We start from the raw sequence: 13,630 nt of genomic DNA, 5'->3' as shown, positions 1-13,630 counted from the left end.
TTCCTAAAGGATTTTTGTTTGTTTGTTTGTTTCCCGCCTCCTCCCCACCCTTTCTCCGAAAGGTAGGTGGCTGCGTGCTTTCGTGCTGTCCTGCAGAGCTGCCGCCGGGCTTGGCCCGGCCTCGCTCGGGGAGCTGTGATCTCTGCAGACCTGTTGCTGCACGGTGTGTGGCTGGGGGCTTGTGGGGGAAAGCCGCCGCTGGGTCGGGGCCGGGGGAGGTCCTGCTGCCCGCCTTGTCGGATTTCGGGCGGGCGAGGATGCACGAAAGAGGCAGGAGGAGGCAAGTAGTCGCCAGACGTGGATTTGGATAGTCTTTCCCCCTTCACCCTGTTGATTTAAACCCAGGACGGTGTCCGCCTCCCAGCCCGCTCGGCCTGCTGCCTTTCTGCACCGTACTCTGACCCGGGGAGGTGAGATGCAGAGCCCTGCCTGCTAGTCCTGTTGGACTCGTGTTGAGCAAAGGGATAGGACCCTCAGCACCACGGGCTGGGAGTTTGTCTTCTGGCAACCAGTAAGGTACAGCCCATTAAAAACAGCAATTTTGCTGCCGTCTTTTAATGTTAGGGGTGAAGCTAGTGTCTCAAGAAACCTTGAGATACCTGGCTGATCTGCCAGTTGTTTCGGTTGTGGGGAAGCAGGCTCAGGGTACTGGATTTAGCTTTTAGTTTGCAGGGTTGCTCAGTTGAAACTAGTTTGTGTTAAACCCCTGGTTCACTAGTGGAACACAGGATTTGAAATGTCTGTAAGTCTTTGCAGCATCACAAACTGACAGCTGGTCTCTCAGAGGCTGCCCCAGGTCTTGTTACGGAGAAATGAGAATTTGCTAGTGCAAGGACCAGCAAACCCTACAAGTACTCACTGTTGGCTTAAAAGAGAGCAACTGCAATGCAAGCAAAGGGTGGTCCTGGTTGGCAGGGCCTCCTGGAGAGTCTTGCTTGCAGCTGACTGACCCTGAAAATTCTTTCTTCTGGCAAGACTGCAGCTAGCTGTCATTTGAAGATGTAGAGGCCTTTTTGCTCCCCCTTCAACCTGTTCTGGAGTTGGTTGTGTGCAGCTCTCATAAACAAAATGTTCTGATAGATGCAGGGGCGTGTCCTAAACCAAATTAGAGCAAGAACAGGTTACATGTGTGATTATCAGATGGATAAAGGGTGGTTGAGGATCCTTCCCACCTCTGATTGGATTGCAATGATTTCTTACATAGACAACAAGATTATTTCTATTCTCCAAGCCATTTAATTGTGTTTTTACACACAGATATTATCTGAATATAATGAGGAATGCTAATAAGAAAACCTTCCTGACATTCTTCTCAGACTAGAGAGTTTATGGGCCAGATGCTCTGCAGCAGGTAGATGGAGAGCCTGTTTCCCCCACTTCAACCATAGCAAAGCATGTTCTAAGTTTTGCAGACTCTTCTGAGTGGACCGACATTTGTGACAGTTTTGCTTTTTCAATCTGTGGGATAGAGAAAAGAGCATTCCTGGTGCAAAAAAAAAAGGAGGAAGCTGTTCTTTTGTAATAGAAAGTATGTAACAAGAGGAAGGCAAGGTAGACAGGATACAGTCAAGCAATACTGAGTTACAGAAAGTGCAAGAGCAAAAGGAGATGGATGCAGAATAGCGTGATGTTGTTTGGTGTCAAGCAGCTTGGAATGATGCCGCAGTGTTGGTGTAGTAGCTGAGTAGCTGGTGCTGCTTAGAGTGCATTAGTGAGTGATGTGAAACTTGGGACTGGACCAAATCACTTCAGCTCCTTTGCTGATACTTCTCTGAGAGTAAACGTTTCTTTATCAACTGCCAGCAAAGTACTCCACATGATCTGAGATCCTGTGGAAGGTACTTATGTATTAGAACAGAAACTAAGAGAAGCAGAGAGGGCCAAGTGCTCATGGATCACAGAGTCAGCTGGAATAGCAGTTGTTTAAAAATGTTACAAGAAAAACGTGGTACTGTTCTTTGTTTAGTGTTCAGCCTTTATCATGAGTCAGGTGAACTGAGATCTCAGATTGAATACTTTATAGACAAAACACAATAATGTTTTAATTTTTCTGGTTTAGGATATTATCCCAGATATTAAATGCTAATCATGGATTAGATGCCTCAGTAGTACCTTTGACAGATAGAAATCTTGTGAGCCTCTTCTGAGCCAGGGACTTAGGCCTATGCCGGTAAGATGGACCCAGCTGAAATGAGTAAGATATAACTGGAATTCTAATGCTAATTACTGTACAATTAAATTTACTTCCAGAGAAACTACCAGTTTACCACTTCAGTAAGCTTCTTTGGTGACGAGTAATTGGCACATCTGTATATTAAAGGAAAAAGGCATATGAATGAACTGTGGGTATGGCAGAAGATAGTCAGTTGTACACAGACTAACAGAAAGGCTCTTTTAAAGGAGTTTGAACCAGATAACAACAGAAGAGGAGGTTTTGCTCACTGTTCTCCTGTGGTTGTTACGTAGTCTTGGTGCCACACTCCCCTTTCTCTTTTGTGCTGGTTCTCATATGCAGGGGGTGTTCTTCCCTGCTTTACTTTAAATTTTCACCTTGGAACAAAAGTATGGAGTTCGTTTGTTTGTTCTCTTTAGATAATTTCCTGTTGGTCTGGTGAGCTTAGCAAATGGTTAAACAAATGTTAGAGCAGGACAAGGATGTGGAATGGAAAAGTAGGGGAGGAAGAGAGGGTGTAAAATTGGATCATCCTGTTTTGTGAACCTTAGCTTTATTTTGATTTACCCCCAAAAGATATAAAGGGACTTAAGCTAATCAAATAGCTTAACGGGAACACACTTTTTAAGAACAAGGGGCTTTTCAGTCAAGACTTTCCAAGATCTGTTTGATCTTGGAAATCAGGGTTCAGATTTAATTTATCTGCCACTTTTTCTGTTGAGGATTTTTCCTTAACACACCAATGCAATTTTTCTGTGAAGATTGAACATACCCTCACGCTGTCAAAAGGTGCAGAATTTTAGTGCAGAAAGACTGTAGCAAATTCTGTCGCTAGTAATGTGCAGTATATCCAGGTACTTGGTAACAGAGGACCTCTCCCATCTTAAAAACAAGTCTTTTCCCACTGTACTGAGCATTGGTTTTGGGTTTTTGTTTTTGTAATTTTACCCTTATTACCATTTGGGAGTACAAAAAAAAAGAAAAAAAAAAGAAAATATATCTACCATAATTATGTAGCACTGAAGTTTTAAAGCAAATGCTGGCAGATAGATGAGCACAGTCTCTAAATCAGGGACTGACAGGAGTGCTGAACGGGCATTTAAAACAGCCTGGGGAGGCTTGACACCAGCCCTTGACAGGGTGATATTATCAGTGTGCTGAAACCAAAGAATTGTGGCTGAGGGCTGTAAGAAATGAAGTTACATTTTATTCCTCACCCTTTGGTCATGATTCCTTCCTCCAGCTCAAAATCTTGGGAGAACTGCAATTTGTGTTTTCCATTTCACAACTGTCTGCATTTCAAAGTGATCCAACCTTTCATTAACCATTACAACATGGTACAAATGCTAGCAGTGAACATTTCAGATGGTGCTTCCCTGAAAAATATGGACTTCTATTTTTTTCTTTTTACCCAGGAAAACAGTCAAGAAACTGTCTAGTTAAATGATCTTGAAACACAGTCAGATTTTTTCTTAGGAGAATTTTTAAGTGACTTTGAATGTCTGTACAAATTCTAAGAGTTTTAGAATACCATTTTTACTTTCTAATTTTAGTGTCTTTTTTCCTTTTGTTCTTGTGTGGAAGTATCCACTCACATGGTAGTAGAGTGCCTGCTAAGGTAGACATTGCAGTGAGACATTGAAATGGTGTATATCCACAGTGGTATCAAAACCAAGAATCTAAAAAAAAACTTGAACAAATAGACATGTTTTTGTTTCTTTGGGTCTTCAGTTACAGTAATTATTAAGAGTTACAAAAGTTACAAAACATTTAATTGTGTTACATATAACAACAGTAGTCTCGGATTTTTCATAGAGAAGTGCAGTACTTCATTTCTATATACTCTTCTAAGGGAAAAGGTCAAGACTTAAAGTTATTTGACTCAAGTAGTAGAAGACTACATTCATTCTCAGACAGTGCAGCTCTTTCCACAGGAACAGAAACTTGCATATGTATCCTCATTGAGGGTTAACTCTGAATTCCAGATGGGAAATGTGAAAATAGTATTATCTACAGTAACTTCTTTCTTCTTCTGTAAGATATAATTAACTTTAACTCTAGAAACAAAGGGGGGTTTTGCAGAAAGCTATCACAAGGAGTTCTTAAGCACCTGTTCCCTACAAATGCTTAGCTGATACCAGTCAGTTAAGGTCACCTGGATACCCCAAATTATCACCTAATGTGTGTATGGTTTTACAAGATCTCTATTTCCCCCTTTAAAAACAAACAAACAAAAAACAAACAAACAAACAAAAAACAGAAAAAAAAAATCAAAACCAAAAACCAAACCTGCATTTTTAAATGTGAGTCACAACTGACAATTAAGCATATCTGCTTTAGATTCATGAAAGCCCCTCCTGAGAAGAGCAGATGAAGTAAGCGAATGTTTCCACACTGTCCAGAGGTGGGCTTTTGCTCATGGTCCTGTCGTTACCTAACCAAAATATTCTGTGATCCCATGAAGAATTGATGGAACCTGGTAGGATGTGTGAGGTTGTGTCCAGTCATATCTGCTGAAGTCTGTGCTGACTCTTGACTTTTCAGAGACTGAAATCCAAGTGCAGATTTGACCAAAGATAAGTATGTCCGGCATAGATACAGGTACACAGATACAAGTTGACATAAACTTGTATGATATTATGTGTGGGGAAACCTCAAGTTCATGGGCTTCAGTTCAGCAACCTTAAGTTGGGTATCCAAAATTACACTATATTAATTCCCCACAGCAGCCATACATTAAAAGCGGCAAACTAGAAAAAACTTCAGAATTAAATATGCTTGAACATGTTTTGCTGCTGTCAAATGTCACTGTGGTGTCAACATTATTGAAAGCAGACATATTCAGGAGTCTGAAACCCAATCGCTTCTCCCGCTGGTTCTGTAAAATAGGAGCATGTGAGAGTGAAGTGGATGGGCCTGATCTCCTTAGCTCAATGTCTAAATTAGGTGCCTAAAATTAGGCAGTTGTAAATATCCTGTTGTTGCATTCCTGGGATCAGGAATAACAATAATACCGTTCCATTAAGATTGCTACATTCAGAATTAGTTTACCTTTTTTTTTTCCAAAGTCGGAAGAGATTTCGAGATATATATTAAATTTAAATAAAGGAAAGACATGGGACTAAAGTTGTTGTCCAGTCCTCGAGCTTCTCAGGCAAGATGTTGAGATTCTGTCCCCAGGTAATGGTAACAGCACACTGAATATTTTTTGCTTCAGAATATTCCTTTTTTTCTTCCCCAGTCCCATATAGTCACTGAAATATTTTAACTCTTTTGCTCTTACATTCCAATTCATCACATTCCATTTATGATAAACGTATTTTAGGAATCAGATATGCTTAGAAATCTGAGGTGGGAAAAAATCCATGTCAGAACTCATCCAGTCTTCTAATATATATGGAGTGGTATTGAGACTCAGGGTATTCAAGGACTTCTGAGGAGCAGTTAAACTGAAGAAGATGATGACTTGAAGCACTGCTTGGCTCTGCCTGTATAAGGGAAAAAAGGTGGGAGAGGAGTGGAAGAAATTTGTTTCCATCTGTGTCCATACAGTAGATATTTTCAGATGAATCTTGTCTGGTTATGAACTCAAAACAGATAGAACAGTTCCATATTTTATATAGCATTATGAACCAACATATCCTAAAAATCCGTGCTGTGGTTATTGAATATGCTATATAGAAAGGTGGGTTTTCTGTCCCCAAAAGATACAGAGATGAGTCTACTTGAAAAATAAGGAACAAAGCTGGGAATTGACTTCTCTAGCTCAGAAGGTCTACCCATCATTATTTTTGAGTTTAAAGAGGTCCAAGTCATGTTAAATTCTTAGCTGTGTTGTAAATTAAGGGCCCTTTAACTTGAGTGCTTTACCTGTTTATCTTCGAGCACTGAATTATTTTCGAAAACAAGCCCAAATTATCAATTTGAAAATTATTAAAATATGGAAAATAAAAACCTATAAAAAGGGGGAAAATTATCAAATTCTTACAAATAATCCAAAAATAGAAGATGTTACCTTTTTATGATGTGTGTTTTTTCATAAGGCTGTCAAAAATAATGAGGCATGTTCTCAGTTCTGTTTGGACTACTTCCCAGGAACAGTGGCTGTATTGCTTATCTTCTAGGAAGTTAGAGATTCTTTGGAAGTACTTTTTCATGCTGAATGTAGTGCTTTTTAGGATCCATGTTTGAAAGCTGTTCCTGGCTTTTGAGCGCTCTTCTGACAAACATAACTCTAACTCTTCAATTTGCTGATGAATTCCATTTTGGAATTTCTCAATCTTGCTTGTATTCCAAGTACCAACAGGAAGATTAGTGCTAAATAGTTGGAAGATCTGTTGGAGGAGCTCATAGATGATCACTGTGACATTCTTCTCTGTGACCTTGGTAATCTCCATGGGGAATCTGAAATCAATTGTTTCGCTGAGACATTGATGAGAAAAATAGCCACCCATTTTGCATAGAGAGTTCATGTTGTGGTAGATCACTTTGATTCCTTGGAAAAGGCAAACTGTATGTGAGATTTTGATGTACAATGCAAATATAATGCAAACTTGCAGTAAACTTCTCTGAACCAAGATGGTCATGCTGATGAAGTAGTCAGCACTGTTTTCCTTGCCTTTATGCAGATCTGTAAGCTTGCAGTTTCTTGGTTGTCTTCTCAGTGCTCACATGCATCTTCTTCATGTCTCTGAATTTATTTCCTCTGTATGACCTGCAGGGTATTACTCATTCTGTAGGAATTGCGTTTTTATCAGCTGTGATCCTGCCAAGGTTAACTGTTGATTTCAGTTTCAAACAGTTGCAAAGGTTTGCTCATTTCTGCTTTGACTTTATTTAATTGAAAAAAATGCAGGGGAGTCAATCTGGTCAGCCAAAGGACATGAACAGAATAGCAGGTTAGAATCTTGTAAGGGCATTTCATCTTCTCCTGTTCTTATTAGAACACGCAGTCCTGCTTTATGCTGAGAAATTTTACTTTTGTGCTTAAGTTGGCAAAGACTGGAAAATAATCACATCCCCAGCTAACAGATATATGCTCTAAGCAAGTTGTAATTTTATTGTTTTAAAAACAAATGTCCTTTTTGGTGGGACAAATTGTTTTGTTTGGGGAGTGGCTTAAATTTTATTAGCAAAATAACCCTGTTGTTGACACAAGCATTGATTCACTAGGGGCATATGTTGCTATCACAATGTTGGGAAAAGAAGTATATACAACTCTTAAGACAGATGCCTTTTTTCTCCAAAATCTCTGATAGCTCACTGCTCAGACGAGCCTTCTTCTACTTAATCACTTGATGAATCAGCCTAAATTTTTAGGGCTGTAAAGGAAAGCATTCTTTTATGTAAAGAAGAGGAATTCCTTACATTTCAGAGGAAGAAAACTTTTGTTCTGAAGCCTCCTCCCATGAAGACAGGCTTTCAAGGAAATGGCATTTACTTGTGTTGGTAGCAAGCAAACCGTCTTCCAAGACCACCCCAGACAGTCTAATGCTGGAACATGTCTCCCAGTATCTGGCCGATGTACTTCTCTCAATATCAAGTCTTTGGGACAACTTGTAGTAGAACTGCAATAGTCACCAGCATGTTAACTGTAAGTGCCTAAAGCAGTCTCAGCCTTTTGTGATGACAGTTCTGAGACAGTGCTACAGAAGCACTGTGGCTTGAAGTGAAAGTACTTGGTTGGTTCCTGAGTATGCACTAGCAAAGTGCTGTCTTTCTCGGTACTGCTGGCTTCCTTAAGTGTGGTACCAGCTGTTTTAACTGGTTCCTGTAATCAAAGTATGAGAAATCACTGGTGATTGAAAAGAAAGACTGGGTTGAATATTAAGATATGCAAAAGTTACAAGGCATTTAGCAGGCAGATTTGCTTCTTTTCTTGTGGGAATCTTTAAGGACAGCTAAATCTGTATGTGAACCAAAGTGGTTTCCTCACTGAAGTGTGCAGAGTTTAGAAAGCCAGGAGACGTGTCCATATGTAATTCAGCCTGCATAATTACAGGAATATTTTAAAAATAATATGGAAAATGCTGAAGCTCAGTGTGATGGGTTTGCCCTTGGCTGGGGGCCAACCCATGTACCCATTCACTCAATTCTCCCCCCCCCTCCCATCTGAGGACAGGGGGGATAATTAAAGGGCTGAAGGGAAAGAAGGACTCGTGTGTTGAGATAAGAACAATTTAATAACTAAACTACAAATAATATTGAAAATAATAGTATATACAAATATACGAATGAGTGATGCACAGTGATACTGCCTCCCCACCCGATGACGAAGGCTCAGTCTGTTCCCGGCTAATGATCCCGGAGCAGGGAGAGTCCTGAAACCACACTTACGGAACAGAGATAACAGTCCGAGCGTCCCAGACGAAGAGCTGACCGGGGGGAGAGAAGGCCCTGGGAGAACGACCACCTGGAGCGAGATGACCCAGAGCAAAAGAGATCCAGAACCAAAAGGGCTGATCTTCCGGAGGGTCCTCACCTATATACTGGGCATGACATGTATGTGACGGAATAGATTACTGGCCACTTTGGGTCTCAATCCTGAACCTAAGATCAAATCCTGGGCTAGTACCTGGGGCTGTGCTCCCTCCCAGCTTCTCCTGTTTGCAGACAGACAGAGAGGCTGAAAGAACTTGGCAGCCGCATAAACATCACTATTTATCAGCTTTTTTTTATTGCTACCTATTGTGAAGAAAGTTAACTCTGTCTCAGCTTAACCCAGGACACTCATGAATGTTTGATGTAAGCAGCCAAGGAACTCCTAGATGCTCTTGAGATTAGAAAGTATTTTGTTAAAAAAAAAATCCTGTTGATGTTTTGGAGGACTTGTTATAATGTGACAGACTGAAAGATTTCTATGGATAACCAGTTTTTTGAGAAAGCCACAGGAAAGCTTCAGCAGTTATACAGTAGGACCCTACTAATATATTAATGCTCCTATGGTTATTATTCTTGTTTTGCTACTGCTTATTCTAATGCTGTAGTAATATTATGGTATTGTCATAAATTACACCCAGGGATCTTCAGAGAAGTTGATTTATTAATGAAATTATGGGGAGGATGGTTTTGTATTTGGAAGACTGGACAGAGAATCAAGAAGGCTATGGTAGATTTAATGGATTTGCCACAGATATCCTTTTGTGAGACACTGAATTATTTCTCTTTCAGTTCTCAGGTTTTTTTTTAAAGACAAGGTCGTTATATTTTCCTTGCTTTTTGTTTGCTGGATCCGTTTGGATTCCTTAGTACATTTAAGATATGTATGGCTTCTGGTGGGTGCAAGGAATCCAAACTTAGTTGGAGGCGTTGCCTTTGTTATTTATTTTTAAATTTTTTTAAGTCCATGCACCTATCAAAATAATTTAAACTAAACTGTAACTAGCATGCAGTGTTAACATGTAGTGTTAGGAAGATCAGAATATGTAACTTAAATTTACTGTAATAAAAGGTTACTGAAGCTTGTACTAGAGGGATAGCCGAGTTCTGAACTTAGATCTATCACAAAAGCTCCCAGGACACAGAATACATTTACTAGTCGTTACACACAGCCTAAAGCACCAGCAAATATATTTTATTTTTTTATCTTGACAGAAAGTTAGTGTAAAAAAAGGCAGTAGAGCATTTATTTTTTTTAACTGAGGAGGTTATACTGTCAGAAAACTCTGTCTTTAATAGGCTTGACTGAGCAGAGTAAAAATAAGTAGCAGACTGAATCAGATCTTGATGCATGGCTGGAAGCATATAGTGAGAGATTAGTTATGTATGCCGAGATTAAATGGGTTCATTCAAGGCATAAAATAAAAATAAATCACATCAGATTCATGTCTAGGTTATAGCTAGAGTAATTTCATTAAGAATGTCTATGCAGTAATGCCAGAGTCATCAGAGTCTGATCCAAAAGCTTTACCATCAGGAACATGGTTTTAATGTCTGGCCACAGTTTTGATAATTCAGTTCAGAATTAAACGCAAAGTCATCTCACCTTTAATTTGGCTCTCTCTTTGCAGTAAAAATTTCAGCACAAAATTTTGATTTGGTGTACATATGCATGGCTCTGTTGCATTAAATGGAACAACATTGACTTAAATCAGGTGAGGAGCAATCCTTTCATCTAATAAAGCAACATGAAAAACAGCTTAGTGTTGCATGGCAAAGCTGGATCTGATTCACTATTAAACAGTTCTAATCTGTTTACACACTGGAAAGCAGAGTCACATCCCCTGTCATCCCTTGTTTTCCTTCCACTGTGATTTCATAGCTGATCCGTGAGCTGTTTGGATGTTGTGAAAAAATACAAAAATTTCAAGCAATAATTAAGAGTCTTTTAGCTGTTACTGGAGAAAAGGAAGAAATTTTATTTTCTCAAAAAAAAAAGAAAAGGCAACAAGGGAAAACTCGTTCACAGTTGCTTCTAGATGAGCAAATTGTAGGTGGTGAAGGAGAGAATATATTCATTGTAGAAGAACCTTTTAGCCACAGGGATCAGAGACCTGTTGGCTTTGTGCTGCTTATCTAGGAACAAATAAGGATGATTGCTTCTCAGGGAAGCTGAGTTGTCTCTACACAATACTGTGTGTAACTCCCCTACTTTGAGGACATCTGTTTTACCCCCATTAATATTATTGTCTTCTAAATTAAAACTCCCTGTCCCTGAAAACACAGAGAGGGAGAAGAGATACACATGTTCCACCTTGTAGTGCAAACCATCCACCCTGAGACAAGTCTCACACTGGCCCTTTCTTAACCCGTTGCTGGCTGTTCCTGCAAACATGGAAATACCTTCTCGGTGGGAACGAGAATGGCATGAATGAGCAAATCAGGAGTTATTAATCTATGCTTTTGTTTCAGTGCTTTAGGTTTTTCTAAGCTTTGCATTACATTCTTTAGTCTTAAACACCTCTCTAGAGTTTGGTCAAGGGAACCAGAATTGCTGGAAGAACAATTTTTTCACTAGTGAGATAGAATATGTTTGGGTTAAAAAAAAAAAAGTCACTCCATTACAGATTTTTTATGTCTGTAACAAGTGTGATCATCAAAACATCTTGTTGTTCTACTCACATAGGTTGTCATGCTTTAGTGAAGGCTAAGGAACTTGGACTGTGGATCCCATTTTGTTCCAAAGCAGCTGAGGACATTAAAATTTTGTGGTTCAGATGGGAGCTGAAAATAAAATTCAGAGGTAAAGCTGAAGCAACAGGTCTAGTACAAAGGACTAGGAGTCAACTGTATGGAACTGAAATCCCAGATCTAAATTCACCTAGGAGATGCCTAGGTTCGAAGTTTCTTTTAGCTTTCCTGTATTTTAACTGCATCTTTACAAGGTAGTTATGCCTAGTTACTGCATACCTTGGGAGTGTTACACAGCTTTACCCAGGCTCTGTGTCAAGGTTCTCCAGGGCAAGCATTATGGGAAGTGCTGAAAAAAGGAAAAAAGTCTGAGGCTTAATAAATGCAAATCAGTTTTGAATCTAGATGACCCTAGTTTCTGAGAGAGAGACTACTTTAATTTCTAGATTGTCTTTGGATCACTCAATATTGCCCTGTTTGCTTAAGAAGTGGTGGTGATAAACTCTGTTAGTTTATATGATAAAAGATTGCCCATGCCCCACAGTATAGCACAGAGAGACACTGGCAGTGGGGGAGCATGAATACGACTTGCCATGGCTGCTCCCAGCCCCGTCACAGGAGCCATCATTCCAACAAAAGCCCATCTCCACAAACTCAGAGGAGCACAGGGGAAGAGTGGCAGGCAAGAACTCAAATTAAGGACTTGGGCACCTTCCAGGATTTTACTGGGGGAACCTCTCTCCTGTGGCTTGGGAGACAAATGCATCAAGATGAGTCAATGCTGTTGCACCTTATGGACTTCCTGGCGTTTGCCACCTCGAGTCAGGGGACACATTATGGGATGCAGAGGAAAAGCATTTCAGGATTACACAGGACCTGTTATGGAATGTTTAGGGAAGGAACCAAAGATCTGTGTGTTTTGAGAAGGAACAAGTGTGCGAAAATAGAGGGATGAAGGGATAAAAATGACTGGTCATGTGTAAACAGCAGCTGGTCAATAAATTTCTCTGGTTGTGGCCTGCACCTGAAGAGCAGTATGTCGTCTCTTCTTAATAAACTCCAATTCTAAGTATTTTCCTGGGTGAGGGGCAGCGGTATTCTGTAGGTGTGTGTGATTATGGGGTCTAAGTGCCAGCACCTAGAGTCAGATTGCAAGTCGGAGGGCCTGTGTGTCATTGGTACCAGCACCTGAGGAGACCAGAATGAGTGGACTTAAGTGCCCGCAGCTGGACTGGGACCAGGGATCAGAGATCTGTGTGTCAGTGGTGCCAGCGACTACAGCGAGGGAGGGTATGTGATAGAATGTCTGAACACTGAAGAGTATTAAGCTAGGCTATCCAGTGAGTGGACAGCGTGGTCTGAGTGCCATGTGCGTGTTTGTCCCTGAGGGTGACACCACAGGAGAGGCTGGCTATTGTGGGGACCAAAGGAGTCCCCATCATCTGCTGTAGAGCTCTGTATGTGTGGGCGTGCATGTGTGCAAGGGGGTCCATACCAGCAAGTGGAGTGGGGCTGAAGATTTGGTGGCCCATATGTCCAGGTGCCAGGATCCAGACACACCTACACGGCAGATGATGTGTCTGAGCCCGGCTGCTGGAGGGATTCACTTTGTACATACCATATATATCCCCACTAGCAGACCTCCATCCTGCTGAGCAAGAGGGAGAAGGAGGAGGAAGCTGTTGGCATTCATGTGACTGCGCTGTATTTCTACCGTGTTGATCTGGTCATGTGTACATGTGTGTATGCATGCGCTGTACGTGTGTTTGCTGGGAATGCACGCTGAGCTGCTGGTTGGACCTGGGGACATGGAGCTGCAGCAGCCTCACCTCTGTTAGGCTGCTGCATTCTGCCCACCCTAACAAATTATGGTCAGTTTATCTCAGACAGGGACCAGCAATTCTAGTAGGAAATCCACAGTCTCATCTAAGTGCTTTTGAAGTCTCACCTCATTCATGTTACTGAGTGCTGTACAAGTGAAGGAATATTTGCAGGGATAAGAATCTTTACTGGAGTATCTTCCATGGGGAAAATGGAAAAACTGGAATTGGAATACCCTGCAAAGGCTGTTTGGCTTTCTACGGGAATTTCCATCTGGCTGCACTGTCAGACTCTTTGGGTTAGATTTTAGTGACTCTAGTGTTCTCATCTGCTTGCAATCAATTTTAATAAACAGTTAGACTAGCATTATTGTTCATCCATCTGTAAAAGGGTCATCTTGGCAGCCTATAAAATAACAGTTATGAAACCATCTCCACAGTGATAGGAGCTATAAGGTTCCTAATGCTTTCTCACTTGTACTAGTCCTTCTTGGTCTTGGTAAAACCATGTGTTTGTGTGGTAAAATATGAAACCAAAATGCCAGACTAGACTCCAGGAGGGAGACTC

At 40.8% G+C, this 13,630-nt stretch overlaps 1 protein-coding gene across 1 annotated transcript; it reads right to left on the bottom strand.

Annotated features, from left to right (window-relative positions):
- Positions 1-6,192: 6,192 nt before the first annotated feature.
- On the bottom strand, positions 6,193-6,627 carry LOC104464582 (interferon beta-like). The gene has a single exon (XM_010077330.1). The coding sequence runs from the start codon at positions 6,625-6,627 to the stop codon at positions 6,193-6,195; it is 435 nt and encodes a 144-aa protein (XP_010075632.1).
- Between the last annotated feature and the right edge of the window lie 7,003 nt (positions 6,628-13,630).

This window comes from Pterocles gutturalis, unplaced genomic scaffold, assembly GCF_000699245.1.
Source record: "Pterocles gutturalis isolate BGI_N339 unplaced genomic scaffold, ASM69924v1 scaffold36578, whole genome shotgun sequence".
In the NCBI taxonomy this organism is placed as follows: Eukaryota; Metazoa; Chordata; class Aves; order Pterocliformes; family Pteroclidae; genus Pterocles; species Pterocles gutturalis.
Note: the sequence above shows the minus strand (reverse complement) of the source record. Positions and strands in the feature narration are given on the sequence as shown.